The sequence below is a fragment of the Excalfactoria chinensis genome, chromosome 3 (genome assembly GCF_039878825.1).
Source record: "Excalfactoria chinensis isolate bCotChi1 chromosome 3, bCotChi1.hap2, whole genome shotgun sequence".
Lineage (NCBI taxonomy): Eukaryota > Metazoa > Chordata > Aves > Galliformes > Phasianidae > Excalfactoria > Excalfactoria chinensis.
In genome coordinates, this window is record NC_092827.1 from 68,513,232 (window position 1) to 68,530,224 (window position 16,993).

General features: G+C 38.7%; 1 protein-coding gene and 1 non-coding gene across 2 annotated transcripts in view; both read right to left on the reverse strand.

Moving 5' to 3' along the window:
• The window catches only part of PCNX2 (pecanex 2), a 145,783-nt gene that overhangs the window by 83,122 nt on the left and 45,668 nt on the right, over nt 1–16,993 (reverse strand). Inside the window, exons 14-17 of the mRNA XM_072331450.1 lie at nt 14,206–14,316; nt 13,169–13,260; nt 2,274–2,383; nt 615–711 (exon numbers count right to left, since the gene is read on the reverse strand). Of these exons, the coding sequence (XP_072187551.1) occupies nt 615–711; nt 2,274–2,383; nt 13,169–13,260; nt 14,206–14,316 (410 nt within the window). The remainder of the gene's footprint in view (nt 1–614; nt 712–2,273; nt 2,384–13,168; nt 13,261–14,205; nt 14,317–16,993) is intronic.
• On the reverse strand, nt 12,312–12,475 carry LOC140250842 (U1 spliceosomal RNA). The gene has a single exon (XR_011903299.1). It is a non-coding gene; the product is annotated as a U1 spliceosomal RNA (small nuclear RNA).

A 16,993-nucleotide genomic window follows, 5' to 3' on the forward strand; every position in this document is an offset into this window, starting at 1 on the left:
ACATTATAAAATGTCCAGTGAGTATGACAAAAAGATGCGCAGGAGAAATGCATCTCTTTTTAAGGGACACCCAGAGGCCAGGCCAGCTCCCATACCAGTGACCTGCACAACTAAACACTATTGGCTCTCAGATCATGTCTGAAGGTCAAAAAAAAATACAAACAACCAACAAAAAAACCCAGCCTCTCTCCCAGACACTCTGAACCCTTTTTGATTCTGCAAACATTTAGGACTACAGGAATAATCGCCTTTGTTGCAAAGGCTAAAAGCAGGCATTAGGTATGTGAGCAGAAGTAATTGCTCTCTGGTAACTGGAAGCGTGACAGTTCACAACTGCAGCAAATCTCCAACACTCCCTAGTACTTTCAGAAACTTGATAATCTTCCCACATGTACTCTCTGAGAGCAACTTCTCCTGGATACCAGTTCTCCCTCCCTTCTGGCCTTACTGGAGAGAAATCTAGAATTATTTCCCACAGTTTAAATCTGTGGATATATATCTGCCCATATAAATAATGTAAATGTTTAAATTACTAAATATCTAATGGTCTGTCAGTGGGAAAACTGGATGTGAGACAGTTTTGCACAGAAGGTAAAGAAAGAAAAAAGTCTTACCACTGATTCTCTCATTTTTTCTGGGAGTGGATCTGCTGGTGAATCTTCAAATTGTTGACGTAGAAAGCGAGGGATGTATTTGCATTGAATCAGGGACCTGTTTAAAAATATATATGGTTAGGATACTTCTGAACATGTCTAACAGATATGATACATATGAAGTGAGGGGAGCAGAGAAAACAGGCAGAGGAAGAAGAACAGCTTCAGTTTTCCTTCATCATGTATGTAGTAGCTATCTTATCTCTGCATAGCTGGAGATGATACAAACCAGCTCAGCCTTTCATTAGAGTAAAACTTCCTTCCCCTTCACAATGTCAAGGGGTCTCAGCAACCAGAACAGTCCAATTATCGTGTCTCAGTCGTTTAGAGGAATGAGTAAAGAGGGTACTGTTGTGTTCATGCCCTTTATTAATTCAGGTAAGCAGAAACCAATATGGGAGCTCTTTACAAAACCCTGTTAGAGATTGATGTGCTACTTTCTCCATCATGATGCCACAAGTCATCCCTTAAAGAACACTTCCTTAACCTCCTGTAAGTTCAGAGCTGCCTTAAAACTTTTTTTTCTTTTAAGGGACCACATATTTTCATCACAGCTGCATACAGAATATTTGACCTCATTTTTAAAACCTAAACAAGACATTTAACAAAAATTTCAACTTCTGAGGATTTGATTAAGAATCAGGAACTAGATTTAAAAGATGAAATGGTTTTAATGGTACAAAACGTCTTCTTCATAGCACAGTTTTTAAGTTTTTATGTTAGTAAGGAATTTAGAGTTGGTCGGTCCTTCCTGGAGAGTGGGGCAGAAAAAGTACATCTAAATTATTCCAAAATTTAAAGAGCTCCCATTTTCATGCTGATTTGCAATTTAAATGTGTGTATTCTAGACAAAGCTAAATAGCCCCCCTGCACCATGCTAGATAAGACCAAGATGTCTGTGAAGCACAATCCCAGATGACAAGGTGACAATGGCAGCATGAAGCCCACTTGTTGCTTAATTTCACACCATACAAGTTAACACCCAGTTACTTGTACACCACCATAGCAACCCAGACAGATAACACAGTTCCACCCAGGAAAACTTACGACTATTGCTCCAAAGCTATGGATCTACATACTGCCTACTCTCAAACTATCTAAAGGTGAAGAACACAATTTTGGGACTTTTCCCCTGGATTTTCCTTGATCCCAGCATCAGATCTTAATACACACAAACTCTCTTCAGCTGCCTTAAGCAGAACACATCAGAGAAAAACAGGGAAGAGATGATCTTAAAGCCACTTCCCCACACATCACGAGTTCTTTCTCCTTGCCAAGGCGTCACACAATGCATCAGTAGACTGCAAGTCCTGTCAACCAAATCACTATCTTCCAATGTGGCAAACATGCAATTTCCCAGAGGCTGGAATCTGCCCCAGAAGATTTGGAAGTGTTGCGTACAGAAAACCAGCCATACTGCTGATCTGGCTGCAGCATTTCATTTACTTACAGGACTAACACCAACCATGCAATCAGAATTCACCAAGGAATTTCCCCTTAACCACACTACTTATGGGAGACAATCCCCAAACAGCTCTAAAACCCAGATATAACTCCAAGGAAACCAAAATTTGTGTGCTATACAGGGAAATGAATAAATAACAATTGCAGACAACTTACATCAGTACGGATGGGTCACTGCTTTGCCTACTGAGGTGATAAGAAAGTGCAACTAGCAGACCACAGAAAGCAGAGAACAGCGCTGGAATGTGCTGTGCGTCCCAGGGTTCCTGGACACGGAAACAGAAAGCAGAACATTTACAAGTTTGGAATGCAGTACTGTTTTTCTTTAAAAAGTAGGGGCCAAGCTATGCTGTAGCATTAAATGCACAGCATCTAAATCTGTACGCTATCAATCAAGATTTGACAATACCTTATCATATCAAAGTCCACTACAGTGAAAAAGACTAAGATATTACAGGCGTGTTTTGTGATAATATTACTGTCATTCCTCCTTTATCAGCAATTAGCTTAGAAACCATGTGAAAAACAAGTTTTCCTGCTTCAACTCTAGAGGCAATTTTTGATTTAAATGAGACACAAGTGATTTTATTAGCAAATGAGACGAGTTAAATTGTGTGCAGAGTATTTGCCTAAACCATAAACTGATACATAATTTCCTTGACCTGTGGCCAGATAACTTATAACAAAAGCCAACATCATCTAACTGGGGTTCAGTTCTGGCATCTGACTCCTAAATCTTCCTGCTGTTCTGTATGATATTTCTAGACTCTGCATGATATGTAACACAGTAGAGAACGAGAGCACTAGCCACTGCCCCTAAGCAGGGGTAAAAGAGAGCAATTCAAATGCTCATTAGCACACTGGGCATAATCAAGATGAGAAATTACCTCTGGGTGACTTAAGCAGCTAAAATTGGCTAGAGATAATAAGCAGAGGAATAGAAAGCTTAATGAACAATTAGTACAACCAGCACCTCATCTGTGGAGTCCTCAGCCACAAATTAGAGTCTTAAATATTGTGAATTCTATCTGTAAAATGACACAGATTTTTGCTTCGGAAGACACAAACGTGGTGGGTCAGAGCAGTAGCCATTTCACTTGCTAGGTTTATTGCATGCTTCCACACAACTTCTACCTAATGAAGTTAAACTTTGCTATTCAATTCTGTTTTTCATTTGGTCATTCCCAAGTTTTGGGCCAGGTACATTTTAGTTGAACTTTTCTCATGCTTAGTATCAGGTCAGAAATACACATTCTTCAAGACATTGCAGAAAAGCTACTAAAGCCAATTTATTTACTTTTTTGTAAATGCCAGAACTGTAGCCTATTCTGTATCCAGTACCCCAGGATCTTTTTCTGCTCAGCAGCTGTCTAGCCTCTCTTGCCTCAGACTGTAACAATGCTGGACCCACCTTACTGAACATCAGTCAGCCTCAGCCCACCAGTCCATCCTGTCCAAACCCCTTTGCAAAGCCTTCCTATCAATATGTCCATCTGACTTAGAGACATCTGCAGACTCACTGAAAGCGCACATGATCCCTTTCTTCAGATCATTGACGAAGATTTTAAACAGAACTGGCCCCATTACTGAGCCCTGTGGGACACCAGTTGTGACTTGCCTCCAGCTGAATTTAACTCCATTCATCACAACTTTTTGGGCCCCATCAACCTGCCAGGTTTTTTTACCCAGTAAAACATATGCCCACCCAAGACATGAACAGCCAGTTTCTCCAAGAAAAAGAAGTAGTGGGAAACTACCAAAAGCTTTACTAAAGTCTAGGTGGACTACACCCACAGCCTTTCCCTCATCGACAAAACAGGCCACTTTGCCATAGAAGGAAAACAGGTTAGTTAAGCAGGACCTGCCTTTCACAAACCCGAGCTGTCTGAACCTTATCACTTGATTATCCTGTACATGCTGTGCGATGGCACTCAGGATGATCTGCTCCACAGCCTTCCCCAGCACTATGTCAAATGGCCAGGCCTGTAGTTCCGCAGGTCCCGGTAATGTTTCATGAACTCTACTTCCACATTTACTGTATTTTATGATCAACTTCTGTACTGGGCTACCCTGTGCTCCCATTTCAAAGTGCCTCTTAATTGACCCCCTGAAAATTGAACTCACAGAGAGTCAGAAAGGCAGGCAGGATAGGCATCAATATATAGCTGGAAAGGAGGATTTTGGGGGGTAATGCTAGAAAATGCTTTAAAAAAAAAAAAAAAAAAAAAAAGCATAATTTCTCTAGCATCAGGGATGCACCCTGTTCCATTTTCATCATCTCCTCCCCCACTAACAATGCCTGGTAGAGATTTAAATTAAAAAAAGATGAAAAAATAATATAGTCGATAATTGGACAATGATTCTTCACAGTAGGAAAACAGGAATGACAGGTTTTAGTCTAGGAAGCTGGCATTATCTGTCATCCTAGACAGCAAGTTTGACTGCCTACTCTATCTCATTTTGGCGAGGCGACACGTAGTACTTTCACGTACACTTTTGACTTTGATGCAGACACTCATGTAGTCATTTTTAAAACAAGTGAAATTGTCTTATAGGGTTAAGGATAAAAGTGGAGAGTTAAAACAGATGAAGAGACAGGGGGTGGTGTTTCACTTCAACCGCAGAAGCGTCTAATCCCAGAACAATCCACTAAGCAGGAAGATAAAGGTGTCTTTGAACTTACAAGTCTTTTACCACTGCTTGTGGTGGAGAGTAAAGCATATTTTTTTTTAGTGTTGGCAGTAGCTTTCTGTTCTACATTATTTATCCTTTCTGCTTCTTCCCTAAATAAATAAATAAATGCACATAACAAACTTTTGTCTCTCAAAGATATACTAAAATAAACCACGTGTTTTACTCTGGAGAGAGTGCTTTGAAAACAGCTGAACCACCAGCAAGTAGAATTCTTCATTTTGGTTCTTCTTTCCATTTTTTTCTTTTCTTTCAGGGTTGTGTGTGTGTGTGTGTGTGTGTGTGTGTACAAATACATGTGCACACGTTGACTTTTGTTGTGTTTATAGGCAACAACAAAAAAGAACAGTCATAACTCAAAGTCTTGATAGACTGATAGTGCATTAGTATCCTTAAGTTATGCTAATTCAAGGAAGAAAGGTATGAACGTATTTTGAACAGTGACTAACTTTTTTTTAATATAGGGGAAAAACTCCAGTTTTTCTTCAGAAAGTACACAGACCTTCTAATTTTACACTGTCGCATCATTTCATCATTATTCAACTAATCTTTTATTATTATTTTTTTTCCTCTCTTTTCCACTACCTAATTTCATCATGGATCTACCCTATTACTTGTATCAAACCGTATGCAAGGGAGCTGTTGAAAGTGGTGGTAAATTCCAAGAAATGCCATTTTATTTCTGAACTTAGAAAATGTTATCTGAAGGAAACCAAAAAAGGGATAACATCCCACTCCCAAGCTTATAAGAAAATGGTAACATTGACATGCTCTCCACAAGGTTAACTATAAGACAGCTTTGTTACCATGGATACCCTGTTTCCATTGAACACATTGACCAGGAAACCTCAATTATTCATGGCCCTTGTGTTACACTTGCTGGATACAAGTTCTGGGGGGAGATGTCTATTAGCCTTATCTTCCCATCATCCCCAGAATACAAAACTTTACATTCATGTAAGACTCCAAAACCTTGGTAAGAGATAAACTACCAACCTGTAATCAAAGTTCTCTTTCTTTGCACTTCCAACTGCTTATTAATATCTGTACTTCCATCTTAGGGATGGAATTTAGGATTTTAAATTTTTAGGATTTTAAATTTCATCAATGGAACTGGGGTACACTTGTGTGCATGCCACCTTATCCGGCAGTGTCCCAGTCTGTGACCAGGATTCTTGGGCTAGAGAATAAAATAGGCAACAACGTCAAGCAAAGAGTATTAATACTCACGTTTCACATAATTGCAGATTTCTACATTTCTACACAATGACATAAAAGTAAACTTGGGCCATATTAGATTCTGCAGACATACTGTGCCTTATTGTCTGGTTATAATAAAAACAAAAAGTTCATAATATACATGCAAATCTAAGAGCATAGCTACCAGAGTTATGGCTGAAGTGCAACTCTGACTACAGCTGCAAACATCACTCATTGAAAAGCATGTTATCTGACAATTCTTTCCAAAATTAATATTCCTAATAGTTCTTGCTTGAACCTCAAGGGTCTTTAAATTGTAAAGTACATAAAATTGATGAGCCTTGACTTCAAAACCTCCAACAGTGCTGGAAGTATTTTATCAAGAAGAAACAAAGCTGTCTAATAATCCTATGCTTCTATTTTTGGTCACTAACGCATCTGGGAATTCTGTGTATACACAAAGGTCTATTAAGAGCTGTTTAGAAATAGTTTTGAATGGTCTTAGCAGACTGAGAGAGTTGTATGCTTGCAATTCTTTCCCACTGTAAAACACAAAGACAAATATTTCTAAATTATTAGTACACAGATGAAGCCTACATCGTTGAAAACAGGAATCAAGAAGCACTGTTATAGTGATTAATGAGTTTAGAACTCATTAAGCAACAAGCCAAACTACATCAATTGTGAGCTGAGAATAGTTTAGAATACTCATAGGATTTTTAGTAACTGTCCATGGAAGTGATAAATAAATGAGCAGCAAACACTTTCTTCAGGCTTACAGCAATGGAAAAATAGAAACTAAATAACTTTCACTAAAAGGAGGCAGCTACACCACATATGAACTCATTCCTATCAGTTTAATTTTTTAGATCTATGTCCAATCTCTAAAATTTTCACAGGCTAATTAAGATAATCCCCAAGTTCCTCAAGCAGTTGATAGATAAATAAATAAAAAGTTGGAACACGAATGATTAACTAGCTCTAGATGAACTTCAAATCCAAACCAGCTGATTGGGACAGAAGGCAGAAGAGAAGGATGGACTGATTCCAGAAAGCTTTGAGAATGTGCTCTTCCGCTCCACTGCAACATACTGATGCACTGGAATGCTAAGGACAGATATAAAGATGGAAAAATTCCAGACTGAATGCGTGTGGAAAATATAGGAACGCATACCTGATATATGATATTTAAATATCCATTAAAGATTCAAACAAACAAACAAAAACAAGAAACAAAACAAACCAAAACAGATGAAACAGAAGACAAAAATCAGCACATTAACTATTCTATTCAAGTAAATTAGAAAGCAAAGAAGTTCCCGTGTCTTCAGTCTGGTGGATATAATATCTGAAAATAAAAGCATCTCCTCCAGGAAAAAGAGATAACCCTTTCATATATCAAAGGTAAGATAGCTATTAGAGCTGCCAATTTCTGTGCAAGATTACAGGACTGAAGATGAGATCAGAAATGAAGCCAGACTGAAGTGAACATAGATAATTTTAAACTAAGCTCAATACCCAATAGCTATGAAAAAGAAGAAAGCTGAAAAAGCAATGTTATTAGATGGGACAACTCAAGAACTGACAAAAAGTTATACAATTATATTCAGAATTTAGAGCTTTTTATCAAGTGAACATAAGTGAAAGTTCTTGGTTGACCTGGAAATAACTTGAAGAAGGAGCAATGAAACCATTAAACACAGGCTTGAGAAATGAAAAATATCTCAAAGAAACCAGGAAAAACTCAGGTCTCTGGACTTGAGAAGCAAAGGCTCTTCTCTCTCATTTGAAATCAAGGTCAGACTACGCAGTATTGTACATAAGGCTGCATAGGCAGGTGGTGGTGTACCTCTCAAGACACAGTTGTGTCATGTCATAAGATGTCTAAAAAGATGTTTCTGTAGCCAAATCACCTCTGCTTTACTGGGAGAACACAACTGCATAACAAAAATATATGCAGTGACTTGGAGTTAACGTCAGATGGAATAACTTCTGATCACCAGCTACAACAAAACACAGCCAAGACTTGAAAATGTGCTCCTCTCACAACAGGTGCCTTCGACCAACATCTGCAATTAATAGCATCCTCTCTTGATGGGTAGACAAGTCCTCAAGGTCTCAAACAGACAGATGACAGCCTGGAATTACAGCCATCTTTTTGTTTCAGAGCTTTCTGAAACAGCTGTTAGGAAATACTGTGAATAACCTTGGCCTTTCTCTTCTTTTAATCTCATCATATGATTCTAATTAAAATACATGATGAACATGTGATCCAACATCCCATTCACTACTAACACAAGACTAGGGATCATCCATCACTGTTTTGATGGTATGTGCATTTTAGCCATTAGGGAGAAACACTTTTGCTTATGGAATAACAAAGGAGTTGGAAGGTCATTAAAAAAGAGGAACATGGCCTCATCAACTCTTTGGGCAAATCAAATGTTCTCTGCAGATCACAGGATTAACTTTCAAAAATACTATATACATTTCCTCAGGCAACTCATCCAAACAAAATCAGTAACAATTAAGTTAACTGTAGGTTTATACAACAAAGCTACTCTTTCCACAGAGCATCTCACTTCGTTTTGTACAAAATAATACAACAACTGGTCTGCATAAGGCACAGGATTTCAGCATCAGGGCTATTCACCCCAGCCCTCAGAACACATGTTAGCATGTAGAAAGTTAACGTGAGTACTTGCACTGTTTTGGGGACATACTTCAGAACAATTGCTCAGTTCTCCTTTTTGATTTTTGTTCTTCCTAAACGAGAGTTGTAGAGCAAAGAATTAGTTGATGCGAATTCAGTTCTCTAAAATAACTGCAACTAAAATTTGCAGTTAATTCCTCACATTCTAAATATGTATAAATAGTTTGTGGTTCTAAAAAATGAGCAAGAAAAATCTCATCTAAAAAATACAGACTAGAATAAACATTGTTTATTAATTCTAATAAAATAAGAAAACCATAGAGCCAACTATTATTCTAATGACCTTCTTAAGAAATACAGTCTTTCCTTTTAGAATGATTAATGTACACAGAGAAATTAGGCTAGGTTGTTTCACCATGAAAGATCATAATTACAACACCAAAAGCATTTCAGAAAGGAAAGGTTCAAGTCTGATACTGCTGGAATGAGCCCTCAGCCTGGGCATTTGATGTGAGCAATTGTTCACCAGTAACAAGCACACAACCACTTAGATAGATCCATTCTGCTCTGCAATTTATTTCAGGAAATGGAACTCTGCTCGTTACACCTGCTGAGCTATATGATATTCTGCCAATAAACAAGAGCTTACATTCCAGTATGCTACATTTCAGCCAAGTAATAAGCTTTGCAACTCAGACTCTCTTCTGATACAGGATTTCTGTCATGGTTTTCTGCCCTGTATCTTTTTGATTGCCAAGATTTTTGACACCCATAAACTACTAAAAAACTTGCTTTCATCTTTTTTCCAACAAACTAAGAATGAAGAAAGTAAAAAAGAAAATTACAGAATAACTGTAAAGCTAAAGAGTGAAAGAAATAGCCTTTGAATTGTAAAGACAACCACGTACTTTGTAAAGACATCTAAGCGAGATGGACTATAGCACTTGCCTACTTTTGAGCTAGAATCTGCGATTTCTAGTGCATCAAAAATCCAGATCTTGATTTGATTAGGATGACAAGTTGTAGCCCATTATATATCAGAACAGTTCTAGTTTCTTACAGACGTATTAGATCATCTTTCACAGTTGATGCTATTCAGGATCAGATCCTCTGTTCTTATAAGTCTCACTTTTCCTCCTCTAATGAAAGAATAAATCTGACAGAATCATTCCCTTGAAATGTTATCTTTAAGTCCAAAAGACAAAAAGCTCTAGACCTGACCAAAGAACACAGAAGGGTAATACAAATGCGCTTTTCTAGCAGAAAAAAAATACGATATTTGAAGCACCCCAGTGGACTGAGATTACAAACTGAATCAAGTGGAATCATCTTTACCTGCTTTAAATTAACCTCCTTAGAACTGTCTCCACAAGAATAGTGCCATAAAAATTCAAATTAACTGTAATTTCTGTATGAACAGAAAGTCTGCACTTAATATTGGTAATTTACAGCAGATATCTTGTAAATCTTTCATAGCACTCTACAACTTCAGGGTAGCATATTTCTAAGCAGTTTGAAGTCTAATCCATGAGGAGATTGCTTATCTACAAAGCCACCTGCATGCTGTAATTTCGACTATTACACTGAGAAAGGAACCTAGAATATTTTAAGAGGCTTTTCTGTAATACTGTTTACAAAACCATTTTCTTTTTTTTTTAAAGTATCCATCACACAGCTTCCCTGCCCCCAACTAGTGAACTGTCCTCTGCCAAACTTAGAGGAAAAATGATCATTTTCACAGGTTTTTATTGGCCTGCCAGTTGTTCAACTCAATTCCTTCCTTCCATACAGTAGTCTCTCGTTTGCCTCCCTGTTTCTCCCTCCTAATCCTGGCTCATCATTATGGATTTGTCCTCGCTCCTTTCATCCTTACAGAGAGCAACCTTCTTCATCCCATCTGCCCCCTTCTGAATCATCAACACATTTGGAAAAATGCTGCAGGAATACCAGCTGCTTTAGGACACTGCACAAGAGAAGTAGTTAAGCTTTCTAGCACCACACAGCTGGGCAAGGTCAAACCAGTATAATTGATACCCTAGGTGAGTCTAGTGACCAAGATTCCCTGAGAGTACATAAACATGCTCAAAGATACTTAAGAGTGTGTTAATGCACCACCACTCAGCAGCTGAGTTGCCATAAATTATTGTGTATGGACTCAAACCACCCAGGGGCAAGATAAAAACAGTGGCTCAACACATTTTACCTTACTATTGGGAATGGTTAAAAACACAAGCAAAGCCAGCTCTGCTCATCTGTGACAGATAATTAAGGCATTATAATTGACCATCTTTGATTTAATGTCCCTATTCAAAATTTTAAATGGATATTGTTAAAAGCCATTTCTGAAGTGTTTGTGTTCCTTAAAGAAATCCCTTAAACAAACATCTGATAGTACCTCTGTGCTACAGATGTGTAGCACCACACATAGCATCCTCTGACATACGCCTGCAAGATGTTGAAAACAGCTTGTAAATAACTGCACATCCTTGGTGCACTTCTGCACAGCCATTGACAGCATCTAGCCTGTCATGAAACAATGTTAAAAGACCACCCCTTACAGGATATATTTTAAAGCAAGTTTGGGATGAAATTGTGATCTCACTGTGGCCACCAGGAATTTTAAAGCAGACTTGACGACAGACAGAAGTTCAGCATTATCTTTCAATGAACAAAATAAAAATATATACCATGGGAAGGTGTAGCGTAGAGCAACTAACATAGTTATTCTCCAGAAAAAGAGCAGCTGCTTCACAAGAGACACTAGAAAGGCTGGGTCTCTTCAGCTAAAAGAAGATATGGCTCAGGGGGTATGACCAAGGACTACAAAATTGCCAAGGCAGCAAATAAAGTGAATGCAGACCTTTATTCCACCAGTTGTGCAATACTTGCAATAAGGAAGCCATGGTGAAATTAGCTTTTCTTCACACTGAACACAGTGAGGATCTGGAATTAGTTGCCACAAGAATCTGTGGAGGGATACAATATAAGCTCATTCAGAGCATTAGGCAAATTCATGGACAACGCTGACTGAATAAAACGTTAGATCTCATGCACTCGCCAAGAGATCTAAGCCCATAATTGTGGACAGTGTCTGCATATTAGGGAAATGAGCAGCAAAAAGTGGTCATGAAGTCCTAAAGTGAACTTCCTATGCTACTGATGTACTACCCAGTTAGGTAAGTTAGGTGATCCACTGGTCTGCCCAAGCAGAACATTAGATTCCTTATTATTCTCTATTTTCTTTTCAAAATAGCCACAGAAAGGCACGCATAAAACTCACACGCAACTACACTCACTTTCTGAACTTGAACTTTGTCTGCCAAGACTTGTCAGAAATCACAGAATTGTAGAATCACAGAAGTTACAAAAGATCTCCAAATTCACCCAGTCCAACCATCCACCTACCGCCAATATTTCCTCGCTAAACCTTAGTGCAACACTGAAAAGTTCCTGGAACACCTCCAGGGACAGTGGCTTAATCACCTCCCTTGACTACCTGTCCCAGCACCTAACCATTTTTTCAGAGAATAAATGTTTCCTAACATTCAACCTAAATCTTCCCTGGCACAACTTGAAGCCATTCCCTCTAGTCCTGTCACTAGTCATGCAAGATAAGAGGCCAACCCCCATCTTACCACAACCTCCTTTCAGGTAGTTTAGCACAAACGCAGTACCCCACTACCACAAATTATGCAGCTGAATTTCCCATATTTGGGAAATCACAGGGGTCAGCACACCTGGAGAGCAGGGGATGAGCCTCATCCTGGGAAAACCACCTGCCTGATCATGGTGTCTCCCCTTACCAGGTAAGTAACAATGATGTTCCACAGTAAATCCTACACACCAAAAAAATAGAGGAAAATAAAGAGATTTGGGACTGATCCAGTGCCTATGTGACTTAGTAGTGACAAGGCTGATGCTCATCACATGACAGAACAAACACATACAGGTCAGCTACTGATAATAGCAGTGGTAAAGCACGCTCCTTAATGGGTTTTTATATCCTATAAAATCCATGCACAAACTCTTCCAGTGTACAGAAGTATCAGCAAACACCAGTGTGCAAAAACCAAAGTGATGCTCCGAGCTTCAGTACCTCCAGGCATACTGTTATGAAGCAACGAAATACTTTTTCTTTCCCCTTCCAGGCAAATTCAAACCTTACCAGGAATCTGAGTCAATTTTAGCCCGATTTTCACAGGAGCTACATCATTTACGCATAAGAGCTGATGTTAGTCTTCATCATGGAAATCCAGAGGATCCTTTCAGACTGATCTATGCAAAGAAGCAACTAGTCACGAGCAAACATCTACCTTAGTATTTCTACTGCAGTTTCAAGTATTTCATTGTAGCTAACAGGCAGAACCTAACACGTGGCTTGCAAAGCTTATCTTGACAAATATCCATGACAGTGTATCACCAAACAGTTTTGATCTTCCAAGGGACATGAAGTCAAGTGACAGGAATTTTTAGCCTGAAATTTTGAATGTTCAGTGTTTCAACTTGCCTTCACTGCACTGAAGCAAAATGCATACAGGACAGTCAGAACCACAAAGCTTCGAGAAATGCTGTAGAGAGCAGACACTAATCCAGAGGCAGCTGAAATGCAGACCATCACATGTTAGTTAATTTCTTTAGATACAAGTATGTGCATTCAAAAAAACCCCACAAAGACAGCTCTTACATCACAACATGTGTACAAGTTAATATAAGATACTACACAGCTGCTTGTTGAGAGATCAGTGACCCACATCAGCTCACAGAACTGTTTAGAGCTAAAGCTGAAAGCCTAGTGACACTGTACTCTATGTTTTTTCCATGGATCTGAGCCCCCACGCTACTACTCTTTGTACTAAACAATGCTTTGACAAAAATATTAGTATTCAACTAATACAACTAATACAACTTCCTTTGAGAACTTACAGAACCAGGGCAGGAAATGTCAGACAGGACTAGAAATTCAGCAGTTTTCACAACAGAGACATACGGGCTGCTAAATAATGGTGTAGTTAGTTTTCAACACTGGGACATGGAATCATTATTGATGGGATTGGGACTTCATGCAACATTTCCTCAAGGTCTGCTTTGATGTTTAAGAGGTAAGAAGTGAAAAACACCCTTACCATTGGTATAAATTTTTACCATTCACCAAATGCTATTACTACAGCAGCAAGTAGAACGATGCAGTAAGTGTGGGTCTAAATGAAAAGTACTGAGGATGTTAAATCTATAATATATGTGTTTTGAGATGCGTTACTGCACAGTATTTCGTGTATGATTCAACAGATTAAAGGCTCATTAGTGTTTGGAGTGCAGTAGATGCACCCTTATAATATATCCTTCTTTAAAGTTTCATCCAAATGGAATCCAGTCCGTAAATCCCGACATCATCCTATGATCCAAAAGACAGACAAAGTTTGGGACAAGGAATGAGGATAAAGTTTGTTTTTGGTCCAAACTAAGATGACAGAGCATGCAATAACACACTTTAGTCTAAGGCAATACACTCAGAAAGCGATAACTCAGGCTCAACATACTACTCACCAGAACCACCAAAAAGCAAGATGTCTATTTGCTCCAAAAGATAAATACAGAAGGTGTTGATTTGAGGGAAAAGACCAAGAAGGGAAATCGCAGGAAAGCAATATAAAAACACTAAAGAAAAAAGAAAATACATATTAGAACATAGTCATACATCATGGTGAATAGAGAACAGAAAAACAAGCATAATCCTGCAATAATATATTACAATAAATTCTAAGCATTGGTCTTGTAAGGATACTTTATTTAACCCTTAGCCACAATTACTATATTTTACTTACCTAAACAAAATGAATTGTTCTACTTTACATGCACGTAACTGATTCTCAAAGGTTAAGTTTAAGATTTTGGACAGCAGTAAAAGAACAACTAAAAAGGCAAAGAAACTCGGGAGTTAAACCCTGTCTACCATCTTTACATAGCAGTTTTTTCTATAATAGAACAGCTGACTGAAATGGCTGCCTTATAATCAAGGAAAAGCAGGAGTCACAATTTGAGTATCTGTGCTGCTGGTCTTAAGTTCTGTTCATCTGCAGCCACTCCTCCATTTCTCTCAGCTCCACCTTAGAAAACACTAAGAACAGTTGTTCAGCAAAGCATGCTCTATTAAAGCGCATTGAACTGGTACCATGAACACTGAAGGATACATGCATGTGATTAACCAATCCTTACTGCTTTACAATACTAGTACCAAAATGCTCTGCATCTTGAAGGACAAAGACGTGTCAGTCACTCTTCCTTGAAAACAACTCCATATTTGTTAGTTTACATGCTAGGAAGGCTGCAATTTCCTCTCATTCATTCTCACAAAAAGCAATTTAAACAAATCATTAGTATAACTCACTCCCCTTCCCACTCGAGCCAAATTTTAAGAAGATAACAATAGGATTTGTGCTCTATGTTGAATGCTAATTTCACATTTTACTTCCAGCTCCTCTTGCTAATGCATTTTGTGCTAAAATAGAGCCATATAATCAGTTTAATCTGACAGTTACTAAATTCATTCTATTACACATTTCTAGTATCTAATATTGTAAATCTTGCTGAGGAAGTCAAACACAGGAGAAGAAATGACATACTCGAGTGTTAAACACAGACAGGGCTCACATAAGAGTACTTGCACTTCCAATGCACCTTTCATCATGACTTCCTGCCACTGGAAAGAATTATAGGTATTCTGCATACATGAGAACATAAGAAACCCGTCCTCTCTCTCCCTTAGATGCACTAATTAATAACATTATTGAACTTCTCTTTCTTTACTATTCTGCTCATCTTTTAGGTATTCCACCAATCCACACCAAGTCAAGCAAAGACTACGCACAGCATCAAACTCCCCAACACAGGTCACATGGACTCTCCATGGGATCAGCTGTCCCCAGAACTCTGCTGGAAGCTAGTCCATCAGGCAAAGGTATTGCAGAACCGACAGCTCATCTGACTACTGTGTAACAAAGGTGGTGAATCAGAATCTGGATGGGAAGATGTATTAGGAGTTCCCGTGGTTTGCTCTGCACAGGGCAGAGGAGATGAAGGGAGGCCTCATGGCAGCTGCAGCTCCTCATAGGGAACACTGAGCTCCTCACTGTGTGACACTGACAGGGCCCAAGGGAATGGCACGGAACTGTGTCAGGGAAGGGACAGAGGGGCTTGTGGACAGGGTCTGCACCAGAGGGCAGTGGGCATGGAACAGGCTGCCCAAGGCAGTGGGCACAGCCCCAAGTGCTGGAGCTCTGGGAGCGTTTGGACATCAAATTTCCTCCATTGGAGCTGCAACTAGACATGTGCAAGAGGAAAGCACAGGTTCTGACTTACAGAAACGGAGAACTCAGTGTCACTGCAAATATTTCATAAGTTTTAAGACATGGTTTTATAAAAAAAAAATAAAAAAAATGCATCCAAGTACCAGTCAATTTTCTGTGTGACACAGAAAAATAAATATGAGAAATCAGGTTGGGTCTTTTATGTTCTGTTTTCCTCTCCTGAATGCAGCTAATATTCACACAGGCTTTCTTCCCCTGTCAGAAGCTTAGTCAGTGCTGGAAATGGTGGGCAGAGGACTTGTTATCATCAAATTCTGCCATCACCTGATACTTAATCTTCTGAGACTTTTACCAAACAATTTTACTCATCCCTCCAGTGCTCAAGCGGTTTCCACTATAAAATCCACCATGCATTTAGCACATAGTGATTTTTGCCACTGACCACACCTTCAGCACTTTAGTGACTAAGACTGGTTCTGTGACCTCACTTGTACTGCATACCTACTAAAAAAAAGTGAGAAATTAAAGATGAAAGCCATGATTAGACTCAACTAAAGGCATGATCCCCCAACTAATATAAACCAATAGCAGAATCATCATCAATTTAAAATAAAGTAGAATCAGGTCCTAAATAAACTGCTTCCAAAGAACCAGACCTGTCACACAACTAATACATTTCCACCAATTTCCTTCTGTAATCATGTCTCATGCTCATAGCATGCTATATGCAGCATTACACCAGCTCTTTGATTAGTCCTTCCTATGATTTTCATCACTAACTTCTTGCCGCCGTGAACACTAAAAACAGAAAACTTTTCATTTTCTCCATGTTCTGTGTTGTACAGACAAAATTAATTGATTTCTCAACATATCAGTTCTAAGTACTAAAATAAATTATGATTAAATACAATTTAAAAGTCATTATGCAATGACAAATCAATAATCATTAAAAATAATCAGCAGATAGATAAAAAGGCAAAATTATAGCAGCACTTCGCTGGTATTTTAGAGGGGTAAAATTCCCTCCT